The sequence below is a fragment of the Perognathus longimembris genome, chromosome 2 (genome assembly GCF_023159225.1).
Source record: "Perognathus longimembris pacificus isolate PPM17 chromosome 2, ASM2315922v1, whole genome shotgun sequence".
In the NCBI taxonomy this organism is placed as follows: domain Eukaryota; kingdom Metazoa; phylum Chordata; class Mammalia; order Rodentia; family Heteromyidae; genus Perognathus; species Perognathus longimembris.
Window position 1 is genome coordinate 1,258,263 of NC_063162.1, and position 18,665 is coordinate 1,276,927.

Genomic DNA, 18,665 nt, shown 5'->3' on the forward strand with positions numbered 1-18,665 from the left:
GTGCGTGCGAGTGTGTGCAGGGGCCGCGCAGTGTGCTCCGCGAGGGGCGTGCGTGTGTGTGCAGGGGCCGCGCAGTGTGCTCCGCGAGGGGCGTGCGTGCGTGTGCAGGGGCCGCGCAGTGTGCTCCTGGCGTGGACTCGGGCCTGGCGGCCGGGCAGGCTGCCCCTCGCCCTGGGTGGTTGCTGGGTCGCAGCGTGAATCCCTGTGCTCAGGTGTGTGTGCCCCTAGCAGTCGACTTCACTGTCAGCAGCCCTGTGTCCTCTGAGGGACTGGAAATAGCAAAATCAGGACGCTTTGCCAAATCGTTGAGCGATCATTGGATGAGTTAAAACAAATGTAAAAGCTCCTATTAAACCAGGCCCATTTCCCGTTCTCTTTCTTCATCTTTTTTCTATAACATGATTGTTGTAAGCTCCACCCTGGGAGGGCTCCATGCAGATGCCCCCACCTGGTTAAGTCTGCGCCCAGGACCTGCGTTACCTAGGTAACCGGCACACCTGGAGGCGGTGACCTCCTCCTCCCTGAGGTCACATCCAATCCACTGGCCAGATCTCCCGCCTTTCCCTATAGAATCCGGCTCAACGCGGTCCCCGCCCTCTCTCCTTTTCTCTCTTATGCTTTTCTCTTTTTTCTCTTTTTCTCTTCTTCCTTCCCCTCTGTCTCCCCACGCGTCTTATCTTGTGTGGGCTGGCAGTTTGCTTTCTACCCACCCCCCCCCCCAATAAACTCCTTTCTGCCTGAACCATGTGGCAGGTTTCCTTCCCACTGAACCTTAAAATTATTTTTTCATAATGTGCTGGTCCTGGAGTTTAAACTCAGGGCCTGGATGCGATCCCTGAACTTTTTTTACTCAAGGCTAGTGCTCTACCACTTGAGCCACAACTCCACTTTGTTTTTTTTGGTAGTTAATTGGAGACAAGAGTCTTGTGGATTTTTCTGCCCTAGCTGGCTCTGAACTGTAATCCTCAGATCTCAGACCTGCTGAGTAGTCAGGATTAAAGCCAACAGTGCCCGACTATAGCATCATTTTTTTTTTTTTTTGGCCAGTCCTGGGTCTTGGACTCAGGGCCTGAGCACTGTCCCTGGCTTCTTCCTGCTTAAGGCTAGCACTCTGCCACTTGAGCCACAGCGCCGCTTCTGGCCGTTTTCTGTATATGTGGTGCTGGGGAATCGAACCTAGGGCCTCGTGTATCCGAGGCAGGCACTCTTGCCACTAGGCTATATCCCCAGCCCTATAGCATCATTTTTTAAGGGCTGCCTTGTTGATAGTTGTGTATATCCTGTTGTGTTTGTTTCATGTTTAACAGTTTGTTCAGGTGTTAAAATATTACACGTTAACTGTAAGTGATGATCTTTGGTGTCCTATCACTTAATCCACACCTCCAGTCCAGTATTTTGCTGGTTAATTGGAGAGGGCGGCTTTTCTGCCCAGGCTGGCTCTGTATTGGGATCGTCCCGGTCTCAGCTTCCTGAGTGGCTGGGATTAGAGTCTGCTCACCTGTCATCCGGTGACTTGGGAGGCTGGGAGTGAGAGCATTGAAATTCTGTGGCCAGCCATGGCAGAGAAGTTGTGTTAAATGAAGCTTGTGAGACTCCTTCTCAACTCCTCGCTGGGTACAGAAGGGTGCGCTTCATTCCCCAGCCCTATGGGAGGCTGAGATGGGGAGCATTGTGGTACGAGGCCAACACATGAAGAAAGGCCCACAAGACTCCTGTCTCCTCAGAAAGGAAGCGAGAGCCAGTGCTATGTGCCCGTAACCCCAACCCTGATGGGAAGTGAGACCCCATTCTAAAAATAACCAGTGAAAACCAGGGCCAGAGGCATGGCTTAGCAGTGTGTGCTGAGCAAGCACGAGGCCCTGAGTTCAAATCTCCAGTAAGGCCAAAAGGAAAAGTGAGGTGCAGTAAGTCTCACTGGACAAGCGACTTCCTTTTGGTTTTATACCGAGCTTGTTTTACATCACAGTCACCTGCTTGTTCTGTGTATCATGTGGAGTGGGCCATTGGCAGGGCCGCGCCCCTCCTGTTACTTAGGCCCCCTTACACTTAGTGCCACAGAAGTTGTGCCAATAGTTGCGTTCTGTGTGGGGAGTGGTGATAAAGGAAGTGCGTGCTGGGTGCCAACACCTTTGCACCTCCCCTCCTCCCTCCGGCGTGTTGATGTGGAGTTAGAAGACCCCCCCACCCCCCTGCTTCTAGCCTGCAGGTAGAACAACGGCTGGTAGGAGCAGCCTTTCTGCATAGCTTGGCAAATCATCATCCTTTGTCTACTGATCATACACGCAACTGCACCATTATTGATTCACCACATAAAATACCAAAGCACTACAGAGTCCCATTTTTTTCTCGCAGTTGTTGAGTTTGAACTTGGGCTTTGTACTTGCTTTAGGCAGGTAAGCTACCATATGAGCCACATCTCCATCCCTTTTTGCTCTACTTAGGTTTTGAGATCAGATTCCACTTTTTTTTGGGTCTAGACTGATCCTGTTTACAGTTGCTGCCACAGCTGATGACAGGTGTGTAGCATTGACGATGGGGTCTTGCAGACCTTTTGCACTAGATGGCCTAGAAACGTAATCCCTGTAACTCCTGCTCCAAGTAGCTAGGATTATAGGTATGAGACACTGGCACCTGACCCCGAGTAATTGGGACTTGACATCAGGCCACTGCTTGTGAATGTGGTTTCAATTAGCCAGCAGAAAAGCTACCGGGAGACCGTGCTGGCCCTCGGATTCACAACAGTACAAGAAGTGAGGGTCCAGGGGGTCCGACCTGAAGAACTCCCAGGGTTGCCAGAAGCAGGTGTGGGCGGGTCACGGGGAAATGACTGTCTAGCACAGATGGGGTGGGTGCTCGTCCTGTGTGCACCTCACAAAACAGGAGGGGACAGGAAACCTGCATTCGGTAAGCCCCGGAACTGAAAGGTGATGGTGAAACTCCTTCCTGTGTGCAACTCACAACACGGGAGGGAACAGGAAACCTGCATTCGGTAAGCCCCGGAACTGAAAGGTGATGGTGAAACTCCTTCCTTTGTGCAACTCACAACACGGGAGGGAACAGGAAACCGGCATGCGGTACCTTTGTGCAACTCACAACACGGGAGGGAACAGGAAACCGGCATGCGGTAAGCCCCGGAACTGTCTGCCCGTTAGACACAGATGGCACCGAGTGCAGCGGCATAGACATGAAAAAATTACAAGCCTAAGTAGGGGGTCCTACAAAACAGCCTTCTACACTCTCCAAAGTGTCAAGGACATGAGAGAAACACTGGAGGACGACGACTGCTGCACTGAGAATCCTGGACAAGTAAAACGGATGCCACGAGGCAGTTAGCAGAATTACTCGAGTTGGTCCTCAGGGCCTTGTCAGGCCGTCTGACAGGAGCCCTCAGTGGTCCTCTAAGCCCACAGAGCCTCCTGGTGTTTTCTGTGTGTCAGTGTCAAAGGTGGGGCTTGAACTCAGGGCCTGGGTGCTGTCCCTGAGCTCTTCCACTCAAGGCTAGTGCTCACCACTTTGCATTACAGCTTCACTTCTGGCTTTCTGGTAGTTAATTGGAGGCAGGAGTCTCATGGGCTTTCTTGCCCAGGCTGGCTTTGAACCACAATCCATATATCTCTGCCTCCAGAGTAGCTGGGATTAGGTGTGAGCCACTGGTGCCCAGCCATCGGGTGGTTTTGTAATAGTGACCCCTTGCATTCATGGTGGTCGTGGGTCAGCAGATTCCCAGGTGCTGAATGAGCTTGAGCTGCATGCTATGGAAACAGGGCCCACTATGTAGGGACGAGACACGACTGGCCCCAGGATAATAGCGCTGTGTAGAAACGGGAGAAAGTAAAACACATACCTGTGTCTAGCAAAACTGAAAGCACACCCAAGAACAGCAAAAGTTATGTACAAGGCCTATGGCCTAGTGGTAGAGTGCTTGCCTCACATGCATAAAGCCCTGGGTTCGATTCCTCAGCACCACAAACAGAAAAAAAAAAGTGGCGCTGTGGCTCAAGTGGTAGAGTGCTAACCTTGAACAAAAGAAAGCCAGGGACAGTGTTCAGGCCCTGAGTCCAAGCCCCAGGACTGGCAAAACAAAATGTGTACAAGGTTCAAAGGCAGGGATAGGACTTCACTGTACTGTATAGGTATTGCTAGTTATTTTTTGTTTATTTTAGACAGTCCTGATTTGAACTCAGGGCCTGGGCTCTGCCCCTGAGCCTCTCTGTGTTCAAGGTTAGCATTCTAGCACTTGACCCACAGCACCACTTTTGGTTTTTCTGTTATGTGGTGCTGAGAATTGAACCCAGGGCTTCATGCATGCTAGGCAAGCACTGTATCACTCAGCCACATTCCCAGCCCAGTATCGCTAGTTTAAAACTTCATTAAGAAAGTACATTCCTGATATAACCTTAGAGTTACGCATGCTGCACTTGTAATGAACTTCTCACTTTCTTGGAGTAAATTACTTAAGAGAGCAGGCAATTTTGCCGGCCACAGCTGGCTCATTCCTGTGCGCGACTCAGGAGGCTGAGGTGTGAGGAAGATCACGGTTCCAAGCCAGCCTGGAAGGAATGTCCGCGGGACTCTTAGCTTCAGTCCCCCTCCCAAATGCAGGAGGTGGGGCTGTGCTTCAAGCGGTAGAACACCGGACTTGAGCACAGGAACTCGGGGCCTCTTCACAGCCCGGGCCATGGCGCTGCCGTGGCTCCCGTCCCCACAGCCTGCCCCAGTGCTGACCCCGCTGCCGTGGCTCCCGTCCCCACGGCCGGGTCCAGTGCTGACCCCGCTGCCGTGGCTCCCGTCCCCACGGCCTGCCCCAGTGCTGACCCCGCTGCCGTGGCTCCCGTCCCACGGCCTGCCCCAGTGCTGACCCCGCTGCCGTGGCTCCCGTCCCCACGGCCTGCCCCACTCTGCTACACTGGAGACCCCAGGACTCAAGACGTTAACGATTAACGCATGAGTGGAAAATGAGAGCGTGCCACGCTCCTTCAGTCAGCAGTGAGGGACCGTCCTTAACCTGGGTTTCACCGCGTCACTCATCCTTCATTCACAATGCCTTAGTGCTCTTGGGTCGGCCACGATGCTGACTGCCCGCCCGCCCTCGGGTGTTGGGGAGCCGGACGGCCTGGTGAGCACGGGCTCCTGTCCGCTGCGAGCCCCCGCTATGCTGGTGTCCACCCTCTGACGACTAAACGTTCTTACACTTTAGAGGCCTGCTCCCCTGTGTCAGGTGAAGAGCTATGAGGGAATGGAACCGGTGGCCCAGGCCCTCCTGGAGGCCGGCCCTGGTCCTCTCAATCCTGTGCTGGGTCTCGGGCTCAGCTGCTCAGGTGCGTGCTCGCTCAGAACCGCTGGAGGGACAGGCAGAGCAGAGGAAGGGCGGATGGGGCAAATCCGCTGCGAAGATTTAAAAAGAACAACTAAGACGCGCTGGGGTACAGTGCGCGCAGGGCCCAAGCCTTGGCCCTAGCAGTTCCAGAGCCCAAGTCCTGCAGCGCGCGTTCCCGTCCCGCAGCGCGCGTTCCCGTCCCGCAGCGCGCGTTCCCATCCTGCCCCAGGCCACTGCACGCCGGCACCAGTCTTCAACGGCGGAGCTGCAGCAGCGTGTCCTCAGTCCAGGTGAAGGCCCAGCTGCCAGAGCCCTGGCGACCCCGGGAATCCTGCGCCAGGGTGAAGGCTGCTTTGTGGGTGCTTTTGCAGGCTTTCCTCCGAAGGGGGGCCTCCTTCCTAAAAGGGCAAGGTCAAGCTCGGCATGGTGCTGCGAGAGCCTTCTTGATGGGGGATGTTTCAGTGGTGGAGAGCTTGCTTAGGACAGGAAAGAACCTCCGTTGCCACAGCAAACAAAAGCAGTTTCTTCCTAGAGCCCGTCTCTCATTGGCTAAGCAGGATCTGGCCTCCACTCGACAGAGGACCCCAATATCCCAAGTTTAAACCTGAGCCCATCACTGGTGCCCACATGTGTGCCGCTAGGCGTGGGGCGTGTTCTACGTCGGCTGCACTCTGCTGACTCTGGAGCAGCCATCCTGGCCTCTCAGCGCCGTGGCACTCGGTGTGGGAGGCTTCTCAGTGACGGGAAGAGTGGGAACGTTTCCACTGGCATTTGCCGGTGGCCAGACGTGGTCTCACCAGGTAAGACTGATCGTGACCATCTCACCCACACGAAGAAAGCCTTTTCACCTAAGCTGAGCCTTTCTCGTTAAAACAACCCCCCCATCCAGACTTATTAGCAAATAATTCACAGAATTAACTTCCAAGAACAGATTTCTAGCTAACCTGTAACAAAAATTTTAAGAAAAAGGACAGACATTCCATAAGCTTGCCTATAAACAAAACATCCATTTAAATAAAAACCCTAAGAATCCCATCTCAGGGAATGGAAAAAGCCCCATGTCAAGGGGACACGCAGGGGACAGGGTGGAACTTCCTCCTTGGCCTGCCTCTCGGAAGCACAAGGCTGGCATGGCGTTGCGCTGTGCGCAAGCCAGGGATGGGTTCGTCCCCACAGGACCGTGGACCAGCTGAGCCCACAGGGCGAGCCAGGCCCTCCCCGTTGCGTCCCCAGGTGATCGGGAAGATGCAAACTCAGTTCGCCATTTAGAACTTAGTAAAAGTTGTGGCCAAACTGTTGAGGCATGCAGTCCTGTGTCACTAGAATGGTCCTCGCAGGACCAGCTTTGTGGGATAGCTGCTCCACAAGTCACTCCATGTGCGGCCATGGGGTTGCAGTGTGAGTTGGTTTTTCGTTCTTTTTGCCAGTCTTGGGCTTGGACTCGGGGCCCGAGCACTGTCCCTGGCTTCCTTTTTGCTCAAGGCTAGCACTCTGCCACTTGAGCCACAGCGCCACCTCTGGCCGTTTTCTATATATGTGGTGCTGGGGAATCGAACCCAGGACTTCATGTATGGGAGGAAGCACTCTTGCCACTAGGCCACATTCCCAGCCCCTGTGAGTTGGGTTTTCTCTGGTCTCAATGTCAAGCTTGGTGTCAGGGTAGCAACCCTTTGCTCTGGCCTGGAGTGACTTCAGCTGTCCCCATGGGGACTGGGCATCCCACACTTGAGTCACGCGTGTTGGTATACCTTGATTTCTGATATCAAAGGTCACTTAAGTAAGCTAAGGCACCGGGTCACACATTTAAAATTAAATTTGCCGGCTTGAAATGCAGTATGCAATCTAGCATGCATGTGATGTAGGCAGTTTTTAAAGGTATGTCCACTCCCCATACTTTTTAAAAAAGAACACACCTTTTCAGTGGTAATGAATTTGAGGCCTTACTGTGAGCCAGTTAGCAATTTTTATAGCAGTAACTTTGTATCACTTCCGTGTAATCTTCCTCAGAAGTGGACTCAACTGTGTCTGGAGAAGCCAATGGCAGCATGGGACAGCTACAGAGTCCAGAATGTGGCACAGCCCCTACCCTTCGGTCCAGGGAGAGTGCACGTCTCCCTTTGCTCACAAGATAGTTCTGCAGAATGTCATTCCAGTCAACCCAAGCGAATAAACACAATGCGTTTGCTTGGATTAAAAACACAGTCTAGTGTGTTGTGTTTATTGAGTGGCCACACGGGGTGTGACGTAGCTACAGCAGGGGTCCCCGCGGGCCTGCCTGGCCTGAGGGCCAGCGAGGACCCTGGGCCCGGACGGCATGTCCCAGAGCAGGCCCGGGGGAGGCCGAGAAGGGGGCCCGACGAGACCCACTCTCGACGTTAGGCTTTTGGTCTATCAACTGAAAAGGAAGGCTCAGACGTAAATAAATACATTTATTTTGAACACCGGCCATGAGAGAGCAATGTCCACCAATTCTTTGAGTGGGGTTTCCCCTTGAGCAGCAGCACCGATCGCTCCCCGGGCCAGGACCGCGGCGAAGCCGCCTCTTTCTCGAGTCTGGAGGAAGGCGGGGAGCGGTCACTGCTCTGGGTGCAGAGGGCAGCGACAGAAGGCCGGCCCTCCCCACGGCCACGCCTGGGCTGGGTCCCGCGTGGGCATCCTTAGTTGACTTTGTCCTGGAATATGTACAAGTTGTTGGTGGCCGCCACGGCAATGATGTTGTCCGTGGGGTGCCAGGCCGTGTGCAGGATTTTCTTGTTGAAGTCCAGACTGTCCACACTGATCTCGTCCTTCTTCCTCTTACCGCCCGCACACACCTTCCGGGGCTTCAGGCTGCTCCGGGGTTTGCTGTTTTCTCTAGAAGCTTCCAGTGTAACGTCCCTCCGAGAGTTTCTATCAAACATCCGAAAGAAGTTGTTGTAGGAGCCCGTCATGATCGCACTGTGCAAGACAAGAAGCGAGACCGTGAGTGCCCGGCATGGCGAGGAGGGGGGCAGAGCGGGAGTGCCCGGCACGGCGGATGGGGGGGCAGAGCGGGAGTGCCCGGCACGGCGAGGAGGGGGGCCAGAGCGGGAGTGCCTGGCACAGCGGGTGGGGGGGCAGAGCGTCAGTGCCCGGCACGGCGAGGAGGGGGGGCAGAGCGGGAGTGCCTGGCGGGTGGTGGGGGCACCCTGGCCCGCTCCTCCCAGACACAGTGCTGTGGGCAGTGGGCGTCCACTCCGAGGGCCAGCTTGTGAGCGCAGCGCGCATGCTCGCACACGGGTGTGCCGGGATGAGCTCTCTTTATAAACCGTTTCTTTCCAGCCAGAGTGGTCTCACACACCTGTAACCCTAGAGCGCTTTCTCGTCTTTGCCTTCCCTTTCCCTTTCTGTGCCCATTGTGGGGCTTGAGCCTTAGTGTTTTTAACTCAAGTTCAAGGCTGGCCCCCCCTCCAGAAAAAGAGCGCGTTCCCACGCAGCCACAGACACGCGAGTCTTCTTCGGGGGGGCACGTGGGTGCGTGGCAGGGTGCCCCTCTCCTAACCAAGCGTGCAGTGCTCTCCGCTGTTTTCATCAGGGTCCGCGCTAATGGATTCCAAAGGTCCCCGCAGTCAAGAAGCGCCACCCGTGGACGCGCCCCCTCCCGTGGCCTCGCCGCAGTGGTCAGCCTGCGACCTCCGCTGTTCTGAGGGCGAGACGATGGCAGACGCCGCCAGGAGCTTGACCCAGGCGCCCCCTGCCCCCCTTTGCCTTGAGCTCCCCGTGTCGTGGCGCTGCCTGCCGCTCTCCCCAGCCTCACCCCCGAGCCCTCCGCCTTCCCGTCACCGTGCACTCGGGGCTCTTCCCCCGACCCTGGGCGCCTGCCGGTCTACTGCGCACTGGGGACAGGGCAGAGGCCTGACCGGCCCGCTTTGCTGGCCAGCTACAAGGGAGCAACCCCTCCAGGCCAGCTTTTTGCTGGGCTTTTCTGCCAGGGCTGATCTCCACCTGGGGTCCTCCAGCTCCGTCTCCCAAGCAGCTAGGATTGTAGGTGGGAGCCACTGGGATCCAGATCAGAAACCATCCTTCCCAGTTCAAGATCGGTCTCAGACTTCCACACTCAAGGCCCAAGGCTCAAGGCTGGGAGGGCTCTGGGCTGCTGGCACAGGTCACCTCAGGCCGGCCAACCGAGACCCGTCGGCCAAGAGGCACTGGCTCTGCTGGACGGCCTGGCTTGGGCACGGGCCCCCAGCGAGCCCCCTCCATCCAGCTGGAGGTGCAGTGCAGCAGCCGCACTTGCGCCCTGGGACTCTGCTCAGTCTGTTTCCCTCCGTGCTGTCACCCCCCCATCTGTGCCTTAAAAGGCATTCTCTCCACACAGCACCGAGATGCCGCTCTGCTGTGGGCAGAGCACAGAGACGCAACTCCAGGGCTGCATGCCCCGAGGGGCGCGGCCTGGGCAGGCGTCTGGGGTGGCCAGGGATCGCCTTCACAAAGGATCTAGGTTTCCTGGTCCCTCAGGGCTGTAGGTTGGCGCTTTCCATGTCACCAATCGCTGCTCCCCCTTCTCAGGCTCCTGCCATGCGGTCCTAGCACGAGGCCCTCCATGAAGGCTCCGCAGACTGGGCGGCTCCAGACCCTGCACTGAGCTTCTCAAACTGTAAACTCAACTGGAGGCTCAGGCGTTTGTCACAGCAACACAAGGGACCCAGGTGGGCTTCCCTGTGAAGAAGCCGATTCCCAGCCTCCTGTCTATTCTCCACAAAGGGTTTCCCCTCCACTCCCTTCTATTTTCTCTTCTTTGGCTTGGCTTTCACTCAAGGATGGTGTTCTACCACTTGAGCCACAGCTGGAACTTCCAGCTTTTTGTTGACTAGCTGAGACAAGAACTTCATGGACTTTCCAGACCAGGCCGGATTTGAACCTTGGATCCTCAGGTCTCAGCCTCTGTTTTTTTTTGTTTGTTTTTGCCAGTCCTGGGCCTTGGACTCAGGGCCTGAGCACTGTCCCTGGCTTCTTTTTGCTCAAGGCTAGCACTCTGCCACTTGAGCCACAGCGCCACTTCTGGCCATTTTCTGTATATGTGGTGCTGGGGAATCGAACCCAGGGCCTCATGTATATGAGGCAAGCACTCTTGCCACTAGGCCATATCCCCAGCCCCAAGTCTCAGCCTCTGGAATAACTAAGATTACAGGCCCAAGTCACCGGGGAGATCTTCCCTGGCTTTAGGGTGTCCTGCGATCTCTGTGACGTGGGCGTGGATGCCCTTGCACTCATCTGGCCGTGGTTCTGTCCCTCCTGCAGGCTACAGAAGATTCCTGGACATTGCCACTTGATTTTAGTGCATAGTAATAAAACAAGGGTCTCATGATCACTTTGCACACTCTCTCTCCACAGCTCTGTACTCCTGAGTACAGGCCTCTTAGCCGTTCATGTTCTCTGTTCCTCTGGCTCCCTGGGCTCTATTTCAGGCGAGTTCCTTGACTCTAGAGCCCTTTAGCTGAGATGTGCTGCTAAGTCCTCACCGACTGTGTGGGCTGCATCTTCCATTCCTACAAGTTCTTGTTTCTTTCCACATTCCTAGGGCCATTTTTAAGTCTGTGGTTTCTTGTTCAGGTTGTGATTCCTTTCTTCATTCTGTAACTATTTTGAGTATTGTTATTTTCTATTGTGTACTTTGAAATCTCAACATCTAAATTCTTAGAACGTCTGTAGTCTCTCGTGCCCAGGGGCTGTTTTTCTAGCTCTACCGTGGGGAGCCCTGAGACCCCGACAGGAGTGGAGGGAGGTCCACCACAGGATGAGGGTCCCACCTTGTCCTCACTAGGTCAGGCAAGATGTGAGTGCTCCCTCCTGGGGAACAGAGTGCTCTCCACCTAGAGCAGGGAGGGGCAGGGGGAAGCTTTGTCTACCGCTTGACGACAAGCAGAGGGGCCTCTGGGCTGCGTGTGGCGCTCTGATCCCAGCCTCACTGACCCCGGGTCACCCGTGAGAACCCGGGCCCGAGCAGGAAGCTGCCTGCTATAATCTCCGGAGTGGAATGCCATGCCACTGAACACTGCAGGCTAGCACATGGGTGTGCAAACAGACACGGAAAGCTGTGTCCCCCAGATGCCCAGTGGAGCGCCCGTGGGGAGGCGCAACATGCCTCCTCCTGGGATCTGCACAGTGGCAGCTGGGACGGACACCCGCAAACCTCGGATTCGGCCCGAGGCTTTGCATCCCGAAAGCTCAGCAGACCTCAGTGTCGCCGCAGGCACAAGACTCAGCTGATGGGTGGACAGGCGTTACCCGGCCCACTTTCCTCTGAGCTCCAAGCTCTGTCTTCACTTCTGGGCCTGTGTGTCTGTGAACTCAACTGGCTTCTCAAGGGACAGTGTCACAGCTGGCACTTGTAGGTGTCAACGCGTTTGGCTGTATAGAACAGGCTGTGTCCTCAGGCTTAGGATCCTCCGTCTCCTGTCTTCTCGGAACTGGGACTACAGCAGGGCACCTTGCCTGTGCCTATGTTCCGCTGAAGGCTGTCCTACCACGTCATGTCACTTGTGACCAGAAACAACTATTTAATTCTAAGCAAAAGTCTATATGCTGATGGAAGATGGCCTCCTTCCATCACCTGAAATCTAATTTCTTTGTTATAATACTAAAGACCTAGCTCCCAACAGCATCAGAAATAGCCTCTTTAAGAAATGTGTACAGGGCTGGGGATATAGCCTAGTGGCAAGAGTGCCTGCCTCAGATACACGAGGCCCTAGGTTCGATTCCCCAGCACCACATATACAGAAAACGGCCAGAAGCGGCGCTGTGGCTCAAGTGGCAGAGTGCTAGCCTTGAGCGGGAAGAAGCCAGGGACAGTGCTCAGGCCCTGAGTCCAAGGCCCAGGACTGGCCAAAAAAAAAAAAAAAAAAAAGAAATGTGTACAAATCCGGGAGCCTCGGCACCAGGTCTCCAAATGCAGAGAAGGAAAGCGCGGCCGTGCTGGCTCACTCACTGAGCTAGCTACACGCGCTCTCTGCATCCACTGCTGCCTGAGCAGCACAGCTGGATCCTAAGTGAGGCGCAAAGTCCACTCTGACCCCCACCTGCCCAACTCAACATCATCAGAGGAGAGGCCGAGAACAGCGTCTGGCCAGCACTGTCCCCGCAGCTCCCCGCAGGGGAGGCGCCCCGCAGGAAGCGGGGCTCTGCTGGGTGGGGGCTCACCTGTCGGACCCATTCCAGCAGCACTCGAACTTGTCAAAGATGCAGTCGTTCTCGTAGAGGGAGCAGAGCTTGCTCCGCAGGTACTCATGCACCTGGTGGGTCTCCACCGGCCGGCTCTCCATGTTGAGGTCCCACACCTTCACCGACAGGTAGTCTCTGGTCATCATGTACCGACCACTGTGGCTGAATTTGACGTCAGATATAGACGAAATTATTTCTGAGAAGAAGGACCTACTGCTGGGGTCTTCGGGCTCTTCAAAAACTGTGAAACAAAACACGTTCAGCTTGTTTTAGGTCACAACAAACCTTACAGCTGCAGCAGAATGAACTCCTTCACCAAGACCGTGCACACGAAGGAGGAACGCGGGATTCACGGACAAGGCCTCTGGGTGTCTTGTGGGCACTGGGGCGCAGGACCTGGGCACGAGCCCAAGAATGTTGGTGTGACACGCGCGCTCTCTGGGCACCAAGGAAAGATGCCTGCCCCACTCCCCAGCGGCGGCTGTGAGGCCGCGGGCCCGGCTGAGCCTCTCGAAGAGCCTGCTCGCCCTGGCACGTGCTGGGCTGGCCGACCGCCGCTGCACCACCCAGGGCAGCGCTCACGCTGGGGTTTGTTTTCCACACGGAGTGGTTCCCTGCTGCAGCGGCAGTAAGGGAAGGGCCCCCGTGCTCCCCGGGGGATGGACGGGCGGGCGGGTACCCCTATGTCTTTGCTTTTCTCCCTGTGACCTTTGCCAGGAGGCCAAACTGAAGGCAGCTGTCAACACCCAGCATGTATGCGACTGATTTCCCAGACGAGTAAACTAAAAACATGGGGTATACAGCAAAACACTGCGTTCCCCACTGCAAGAATGGGGTACACAGCAAGCACCACATTCCCTACTGTAAGAATTCTAACAAGGCAAGAGTGCTCATCCTGAGCCCTCGGAGGGCTGCTGGGCGCCCCCAGTGAGCGCCTTCCGCCCGCACTGCTGGGGCCGGCCGCCTTCCAGGACGCATGCGTGGTTTTCTACGCAGCTAGACCATTTTTTTAATTGTTGCCAGCACTGAGGTTTGGACTCAGCCTCCACTCTCCCCGAGCTGGCTCATTTGAGGCTGGAGCTCCCCCACTCGAGTCACGGGAGCGGCTGTGGCCAGTGGGGGCACTTACACTTGGCGTGCCGGTCGCACAGGGCGGAGGAGCGCATGTCGCACAGCCGGATGGTCCCTTTGCTGCTGCTGTAGACGAACACGTTGCACTGGTGCGGGTGGAGCTCGGCTGCGGTGATGACCTCCGTCAGCTCCTCCATGTTGGCCGGCTTGATGTCCACAATGTCTGGGGAACACTGTTAAGGAGGTGCGCGGGGGCTGGGCGAGCGGCTGACTGGCTCAGGGATGCCCATCAGGGCTCGCGAATGGTGGACCAGCTTACGCTAGGGCTCGGGAGGCTGGCCACGCACAGGCCGTGCCGGAGCCCCACGGGAAGGTGGGGGGAGTCAGACCAGGGACACGCCTGCCCGACAGCCCTGCGTTCACCACTGCTGCTTCCACTCTCTGTGATCTCTAACGTCAATAGCGCATATGGGAGACGCGCCAGAGAGGCAAGCAAGCACCCCACACTGTCCACAGGGATGGCAGGTGAGGACCTTGACAAGGTTTTGCATTTCTAATATCTGACTTTCGTTGGTTGCCAAGGACAGGAATCAATCATTCAAAACAAGAAGAGCAGATACAGCTCTGTGGAAAAGCCAGGCACAGATTTAGCTTCCAGTGGAAAACACTAAGGAAACTGAAAACTAGAACCCACTGTTCAAGTTGTAGTAGGGCCCAGAGACGAGATGCACCAATGCCCACGGCCGCTCAAAGTGCAAGCTGTGGCAGGAGAGGACCAGGGGGAGCCCAGCGGCCTACAAAGTGAGCGACCAAGCCGGGACCCCACAGAGCTGACACCACAGGGAGTTCCCAGGGTGCAGAGACCTGGAAACTGCTCAGGACACTACCGCGGGACTGAGCACTGCAGGCCCCGAGTTTGGTGGAAAGCCTCTGTGATCAGAGGTGCCAACTGAAAATGGAGCTGCCACCAGTCCCAGATGCAGTCAGGCAGGGACTGGACAGACACTGGAGGGCCACAGGGGCGAGGTGTGGGGAGGACATGACCTTAGAGGAGCCCAAGTCATGCCAGCGGACAAGACCTCTGAATACCACCCTAATCTAAGCCGCATTTTCTACCTTATTACCAACGTGTAAAGTTGGAAGAAAAAAATGATGTCAAATAAACCCTGACTGCATCTGTTGGGTGGTGAGCTTCAGGTCAATCCCTTATAGAGAACTTCCACTGAGGCAAAAGAAGTGTGTCCTCTTTGGGACACTAAGTCACAGAGAATGGACATTACAGGGCCACTAGGGAGGTCAGATTTGGCAGTATGTGAAGGCCAATGCCCATGACAAAGAAGAGGAGAGAGACAGCCATCTGTGGAAGGATACTAAAGCTTCTATCTGTGATTTCTAAATGCCATAGGTTAATTCGCAGGTCATCTGCAGACAGGTATGTTTCATGATCGCTATTTACTGAAATGGAATTGATATGATACGTGTGAGCATTGGCAAAAATTCGTCGTGGACTTGCTTCTACCATAAGGTCCATGGGCTTCAATATCGGAACCTAAAAACAGAAGGAAATAGGGAAATACAAGGGTCATGGTGCATAAGACTGGAACATACAGAGCAGAATACAAATACAAGTTTTGTGCAGGCAGCATCCAAATAACCCATCAGCAGAGTCAAATGGCCTGTGCTGTTCACGCCCAGCTCCTCTGAGATGACTATGAGGGCAGCTGCCCCTCATCTAGGCCTCCAAGCACCAAGGCCTCCCTCTCCTGCGTGTGCCCTAGTGGCCACGACTGAGATGCTGGGCAGTGCGCTGTTGGAAGACAGGGAGCGCCCCTCCCCGACCCACACAGCTAGGTGCTTGGATGGACACTACTGCACCAGTGGTCTGCACCATGGCAGCAGGGACGCGAGTGTACCCAGGCATGGCAGACAACCCAGGGACCCAAGGAACCAGGGATGCTCCACTTGTTGGTCTGGAACTGACCACAGGGGTGCAGCCTCTGTGCAGTTGCCACTCACACTTCTGGGTGTGCAATTACACCTCATTAAAGGCAACAGCAGGACAAAAACCAACCCCACTCCCCTGCCCTCATGATGATGTCAGGGAGGCTTCTAGGAGATGGGTGGTTACATTAAACGGCAACAGATAGCCGGGCAAGGCCTGCTCAGAGCACCCTGACAGGCAGGGGCAGGGCTGTCTTGAGGGACGGGGTCCACACCACACGAGTTAAGGGAATGCCTGTGGCCTGCCAACCTCTGGAAGGTGAGCACTAGCATCCTTGCTAAGTCCTGCTATTAAACCAGAAGGGAGCCCCAAAGCCTATGGAGAATCTCAACTGCTTTCTCTGGCAAGATTCTGCAAAAACGACCTTAGAGAAATGTGTGTTGTGACATGATACTGCTCTTGCTGTAACCCTGGTGGGAACCATGCCCCGGGGTTCCCTAAAACAAGAAGGGCTAGTTTTACAACCTACAGGAATAAGAACACCAGCATTATCCCTCAAGTGTCTAACTGATCAACACACGCGGCAGCTGTAATAAAAATAAGGAATCCTTCCAACTAAACCCTTCTTCTAATACTAAAGTGGTATGGGAAAATAATGTTGAAACAGCAATATTTCTGACTTGCCCAGGTAAACATAGCCCAAAGAGTCCATCTGAACTGTGAGAGAAATAGGAACCTAAGCCTGTATATGACCCCACACTCTCACGGCCAGGCTGGTACAAAACTGCATACATACATACATACATATACACACACATATACATGTATATTTTCGGGGGGCAGTCCTAGGGCTTGAACTCAGGGCCTAGGCACTGTCCCTGAGCTTCTTTTGCTCAAGGATAGCACTGTACCACTTGAGCCACAGCACCATTCCCAGCCTTTTCTGTTTAGGTATATTGAGGAATTGAACCCAAGGCTTCATGCATGCTAGGCAGACAGACACTCTACCACTATGCCACATTCCCAGCCCCCTTATTTATCTTTTGGTGGTAATGGGATTTGAATTTAGGGTCTCACACTTCTAGAGAGACACTCTACCCACTGAGCCAAGTCCCCAGACAAGAATCTCATTTCAACACACACAAAAATGAATGGCAGTGCTACCATTCTGAAAGGCACTCAGCAGTCCTGAGGGCAGAGCCTGGCTGTTTCTCTAGACAGCTGATGGAACATGGTTTCTGATCATTCTGAAAAGTGCTCAAAAAGTTAAAGGAAATGTGTTGTATACCCGTAGTGCGGTAATTCTAAATGGGTCTCGAAGTCGTCCGTCTTCATCTTTCAAGTTATAACCTTCTGCTCTTTTATCCCGTTCACTTATTTTCCATAATTTAATAGTTTTATCTGAAAATAAAAACCTCATTCTTTATATTAAAAGAAAAACCACAGTCACATGCATCACGATTATTTGAACGCTGTATTAGACAACTCTAGTTCTCTGCTGGGATCTAAGCCAGGAGGCTTGGAATCAAATATTTCCAGCTACAGACAACAGTCTGTGTTGTACAATAAATGAAGACAACGGCACACATACACAAGAGTGTAGTGTAGAACTAGATTTTTTTTGTTTTTGCATATTTTGGATTTTCAACCTACTACTTTTCATCCTTGGTGTTAATTCCTTCCCAAAGTTCAAAACACACACAAACCTTTAGAATTACTTAAACATAAGAAAGAATATGCAATACAAAATAAAAAAAAAAGCGAAATAAAAAAGCTATTTAAAGAATTCTTACCATTTGTAGAGAGTAGAAAATGTGCAGCATTCTGTTGTGGTAACCACCTAATTTTATTAATTTTTTCCTCAATTTCTAGACTTTTCAAATAGTCAAACTCTGGTTCATGACTTTGAAAGGTACTGTAAACATTATATTCTCCCCTAGAATGAGGACGGCTTTTATTCTGCAAGAAAACATGACAACTGTCTTAATAAATAAAGCACCATACAGAGAAAATGACAGTACTATGACTTAAATAGAGACCATATATATTTTTAAATGTTACAAGGGAGACTGCTCTGTGTGCTTGCTTGCCAGATTTTTGGCTGGTGGCGCACTCTTCTGCAGAAGTAAAATTTGCCTTACTGAGACAAGAAAGAAGTTAAAAAAGATCCTGGATACAACCAAAAACAAAATGAAACAAAAAAAAAAACCCCTCTAGCAGATGAAACCTAGTTATCACTTATTTGGTCTGCTGGATGCAGCTGCAGTTGAGTGGCTTCGTGGGGACAAGGCCAGGCTTGTCCTGTGGTCACGCTCTCAGTGGCTTGGGGCTGGTGAGATGTGGAGCCCAGGAGCCACGGCTGTGAACCGGGCTGAGGAAAGCCTGAAGTGGTGGGGGAGGGGGGAAATCCCAGCTTCTGTGGCACTGTGATCTAGATACTGAACACATGCCAACTAGAGGCGATTCACAGGCAGTGGCAGAGTGATGCACACAAGCCGCACAGCTGCTACGTGGACGGCCTCATGTGAACACTTAAGTACAAGACTTTTCATGTTCAAAAAGAAGCTGTAGAAAGATCCAGGGAGGCTAGGCATTGGGGCGGGGGGGGGGGGGGGGGAGTGACTACCCAGCAAGTGGGGGCTCTGAGTTCACTACTTTTTTGTGTCCTTTTATCATAACTCCTTTTATCCTTTTATCATAATTCCTGTGATAATTCATAATGAAGCCAATTACTTAGGTGTAAGCAATAATCCACAGAAACCATGAAATTTCATTTCCTATCCTAGGACCTGTTAGGATAACAGACTAGTTACCTTCTATAAGCATATTACCACACTGGCAAAACTCTAAGAGCTAAATGTGAAGTCTTCAATTTAAGACATCTATGACTCTGCATTTGTTAGCATTATGTGACCATCTACGTATTAGGTAAGAACAAAAACTATAAATTGACCAAACTGAAAATTTAGAAAGACTGATGATAATATGTGTATCATTTATGAAGGAATTTCTCACCATTCCAAATCACAAAAATCAATATGGTAAAAATCTAACATGAACAAAATAAAGATTAAAGCTTAACGGCCTATTTTGATGAGTTCTCCTATAACCTTCCTGCCTTTCTCATTCACACGAGCCACCATCTAGCCCATTGTG

At 53.4% G+C, this 18,665-nt stretch overlaps 2 protein-coding genes across 3 annotated transcripts in view; one reads left to right on the plus strand and one right to left on the minus strand.

Moving 5' to 3' along the window:
• Bnip3 (BCL2 interacting protein 3) overlaps positions 1-8,283 on the plus strand; it is a 21,359-nt gene extending 13,076 nt beyond the window's left edge. The window contains exon 8 of the mRNA XM_048338016.1: positions 8,272-8,283. The gene's annotated coding sequence lies outside the window, so the exon portion shown is untranslated. The remainder of the gene's footprint in view (positions 1-8,271) is intronic.
• Ppp2r2d (protein phosphatase 2 regulatory subunit Bdelta) overlaps positions 7,726-18,665 on the minus strand; it is a 27,663-nt gene continuing 16,723 nt past the window's right edge. For both annotated transcript variants that reach the window (XM_048338012.1, XM_048338013.1), the window contains exons 4-9: positions 17,303-17,468; positions 16,798-16,910; positions 14,939-15,116; positions 13,626-13,790; positions 12,476-12,737; positions 7,726-8,254 (exon numbers count right to left, since the gene is read on the minus strand). In XM_048338012.1, coding sequence (XP_048193969.1) covers positions 7,975-8,254; positions 12,476-12,737; positions 13,626-13,790; positions 14,939-15,116; positions 16,798-16,910; positions 17,303-17,468 — 1,164 coding nt within the window. In that variant the 3' untranslated portion in view covers positions 7,726-7,974. The remainder of the gene's footprint in view (positions 8,255-12,475; positions 12,738-13,625; positions 13,791-14,938; positions 15,117-16,797; positions 16,911-17,302; positions 17,469-18,665) is intronic.